The sequence below is a fragment of the Triticum urartu genome, chromosome 4 (assembly GCF_003073215.2).
Source record: "Triticum urartu cultivar G1812 chromosome 4, Tu2.1, whole genome shotgun sequence".
Classification (NCBI taxonomy): domain Eukaryota; kingdom Viridiplantae; phylum Streptophyta; class Magnoliopsida; order Poales; family Poaceae; genus Triticum; species Triticum urartu.
Genome location: NC_053025.1, coordinates 131,120,617 through 131,124,427, shown reverse-complemented (window position 1 = coordinate 131,124,427; position 3,811 = coordinate 131,120,617). Strand labels below are relative to the sequence as shown.

Sequence of the window (3,811 nt, the reverse complement as noted above, 5' to 3'; positions counted from 1 at the left end):
TTTTTTTTTAAAATCTAGTTGTTTAAGTGGACTTTGGCTCATGTTTGGCCGGCCATGTATGTATAATTATGTTTATTTAGTCAACTTCGGCCACGCTGGCATAAATAGGTCGGCCTCCCGTTAGACACACCTACCGACCCAGATGATAAACCGGATGTGTACGTCCGTCCAAACGAATGAAAAACGGACAAAACATACGTTCGTTTGGATTGATGCGTTGGAGTTGCTCTAAGCGACACACTCCAACACGATTGAAATGAATCGGTCGTTGGTTCGGAGGTTCTATTCTAAAAAGAAAAAAGAAAAAGAATCGTTCGCTCGCGCGAAAGTTTTCAAATCAAAAAGGAAAATGAAAAAGGAATCGTTCGCTCGCGCGGAGCACACGGTGCTCGGTCGCATAACTGATGTCCTCTCCGGTCACCTGTGCAAACGAGACCTGCCCCCACAACGCCGCCGCCTGCGACGAAGACGGCGGAGCCAAGCACCTTCTCGCCGCCACCATCCACTGCTAATCCCACCACGCCTCTTGCATCCCATTTACCGCCGCCGACGAAGCCCCAGCCCGCCGGCGGCACCTTCTGCCTTCTCACGGATCCTGGGACGGCCGAGCCGTCGGGCTACACTGCGGCGGGCAATTAGTTGGTTCTCCCTCTCCCGTCGTTGTGGGGCATCCTTCCGAGGCGCAGTGGAGCAATCGACGGGAGCCCTTGCGGTAATTGCTCGGATTCGAATTCCAGATCTTTTCGGAGTTTCTACGGCAACAATCCTCGCTGGATCGGGACTCCCTTCTTCTAATCGGATCACAAGTGAGGCCTCGGCTCGACTGGATATAAAGTGCAGCCAGCCATCGGTGTGCTTCTTCTCAGATTAGATACAAGCCAAGTCCAATTGGTTTGCCGCTGAAGCAACTCTTCCCCCAAAAGACCTGCTTTTGCAATTGCTCCAATGGAGGCCTGTAGCGTAGCCAGGATAATGAGCTTAGAACATTTTGGCCTGAAATTTTTGCCTAAGCTCCTGGCTCTTTCTCCCGGTTCATTGGGGAAATTCAGAAAGGTCTCGCCACCGATGGAAACTGAAACTGTGTTGAAAAAACTGCCGGAGCTGCCGCAGGATGTATTGAGAAAGGTCTCACCACCCATGGAAACTGAAACTCTGGTGAGAAATTTGCCGGAGCTGCCGCAGGATGTATTGATGGACATATTTTCACTCCTGGAGATACCTGACCTCATGCGTGCGGCTTCTGTCAGCTCCTCCTGGCGCTCCGCGTATACCAGCCTCTGCAGCCAGCTTGAGCAGTACAAACGGCCTCAGACGCCTTGCCTCCTCTACACCTCTGAATCTGCTGGTGAAAACGTAGCTTGTCTCTACAGCCTCGCGGAGAAGAGGGTCTACAAGTTAACTCTCCCGGATCCACCCATCCGCAATAGGTATCTTATTGGGTCCTCACATGGTTGGCTAGTTACCGCGGATGACAAGTCTGAGCTACACCTTATCAATCCGGTCACTGGTCAACAGATTGCTCTCCCGTCAGTGGTCACCATTGGTTATGTAGAGCCAATCTTTGGCAATGAAGGCACACTTATTAAGTATGAATTGTGGGACCAACTGTACGATCCGGACCTAGAGCCCGAAATGTTAAGCTATGCTCCTGACGAGCTTCGTAACCATGTCTACATCAGGGCATTTATCTTTCCAGACCCGTCCACAGGAAGCTACATTGTGGTTCTCATCCATGGTCCAGGATATCAGCTTTCATTTGCAAGGGTGGGAGATTGTAAGTGGACCCCGCTGCCGCCGGGTTGGGACTATGAACAATGCATCTACATGGATGGTCTATTATATGCATCCACGAAATCCGGAAGAATGGATGCTTTTGATCTCACTAGTCCTAACGTCACGAGGAATATAATTGCAGATGAGATTGACATTTACAGTAGTGAGTACAAAGGGGTATTCTACCTTCTTCAGGCTCCATGGGGTGATCTGCTGCAAGTTTGCAGGAAGGCAAAACTCATAGATGCGGGTTATGAGGAGCTCATAGTTAAAACTAATAAAGTCTTGTTACACAAAGTCAATATGGAAGCAGAAGAGCTCGTGGAAATAAATAGCTTGCATCATAACGTGTTGTTTCTTGGGCGTAACCAGTCGCTATGCCTTAGTGCCGAAGAATATCCGCAACTGAAGGCCAATTGTGTCTATTTCACAGATGATGAGGAATGTAATTGGAAGTATAAGACGAATCCCCGGGATATAGTTGTTCTTAACCTGGAAGATGACAGTAGGGAAGAAATTATATCTCCGCTTTGGTGTAGCTGGCCGAGTCCCATATGGATAACACCCAGTCTTACAGTGATGAACTTGTCATTGTGCAAATAGGTAGCCTTTTGTAGTTATGTACCTTGGTTATGGGGTCTGTCGACCAAATTTGCCATTTTTTTATGGGCAGATGCTATGACAACTGAAGCATGTCCTGTCTATCTCCTTTTCATATGTTGTTTGTTGTATCTGATGAGACTATGACCGAGAAATAAATATTATGAATGAAAATGGTGCTCTACAACAACTACGTTTTCTGTTCTCACATTTCTTTCCTATTCACATGCATATTCTGACAGAATATTGTTTGTTTGATATTTTCCCCCTTATAACTGATAGTACAAGCCACGTAGTAACCATTCGGTAGAATGGTCTGTTATTCTCTTCTGTATGTGATATTATGTACTGTATTTCTGATTGCATTGATGTTTTCATTGTTCTTGAATCATTTATGTAATTAGGTTGATTCGCATTAACTAGCCATTGAACGTGACATCATTTGCACTAAATATTATCAGCAAATGTTGTTAGTGCAGTTGCTAATCCCTGTTCATGGTTGAAGATAACTGAAGATTTTATTAGAATGCTATATGTAGTCACACTCTTGCTCCTGGGCTACTTCAAACGGTTCTTTCATGCTTTGGCAAGCATTTCTGCTCAGTTACCTTCGAAAAGCGGAAGGTTCTCACTAGAAACAGTTTAGAATCTTTAATTCAGACCGAATGTCACTGTGATTGGCATATTTGTTAGCAGGCTCATAAAAACATGTAACGGTGGCGTTTGTTCCTTGATTAATTGGTTATGCTTTCATCACGGTTTCCTCATTAGGTGAGGAAGCCCTTAGTCGTACAGTGTGCCTCTGGTATGTAAATCCCCCCACCCGAACCCCCTCTGAACTCCACTGCTTCTTATGTAGGTATGCTTAGCTATGCTAATAAAACTCCCTGTATACAAATACAATGCAGTTTTATGCTCCCTGTAAAGCATGGGCATGTCTTGGTTAAAAATGAAAAATGTATGCATGTTGGCAAAATTACAGCATAGAACCCGAGCATAAACACGTGCGTAACTGGTGGCACAACTCGAAATGTTTCCCTCCAAATTAGTCTAGAAACTAATTTATGCAACTCTTGACTATTATTACCCTCACAATTTTCATTGATCCACTCAGTGTATAACGGAAAGCTCCAAATTTCAGAGGTATCTTAATGGTAGAGACTAGAGAATAATCTGTTTTGGTGGATCACGACTACCATCGGTGAGAGGGAATAGCAGAACCCTGAAGCGACAGCCATCAAGGCATCTCATGCTTATTGGGGATCCAATATTCCACTGCAATTTCAAGTTATTGGTGCAGTCTGCCAGAAAAAAACAGGAAAACAACTGTTGGCCCCAGATTCCAAGACGCCTAGGCAGCTATGAATCTGATCTCATGTTGAGGTTGAACAAGGGGCCATGACAGTGAAACATGCAGCATCTTGCGCACCGCATTTCG

At 45.5% G+C, this 3,811-nt stretch overlaps 1 protein-coding gene across 1 annotated transcript; it reads left to right on the top strand.

The window, feature by feature from the left end:
- The first annotated feature begins 322 nt into the window (after nt 1-322).
- Nucleotides 323-2,547, top strand: LOC125553688 (putative F-box protein At4g22660). Its single transcript, XM_048717429.1, has one exon. The coding sequence runs from the start codon at nt 946-948 to the stop codon at nt 2,374-2,376; it is 1,431 nt and encodes a 476-aa protein (XP_048573386.1). The 5' UTR covers nt 323-945; the 3' UTR covers nt 2,377-2,547.
- The last annotated feature ends 1,264 nt before the right edge of the window (nt 2,548-3,811 follow it).

Coding starts and splice junctions, on each gene's coding strand:
- LOC125553688 (XM_048717429.1), top strand. CDS start 946: ATGGAGGCCTGTAGCGTAGCCAGGATAATGAGCTTAGAACATTTTGGC.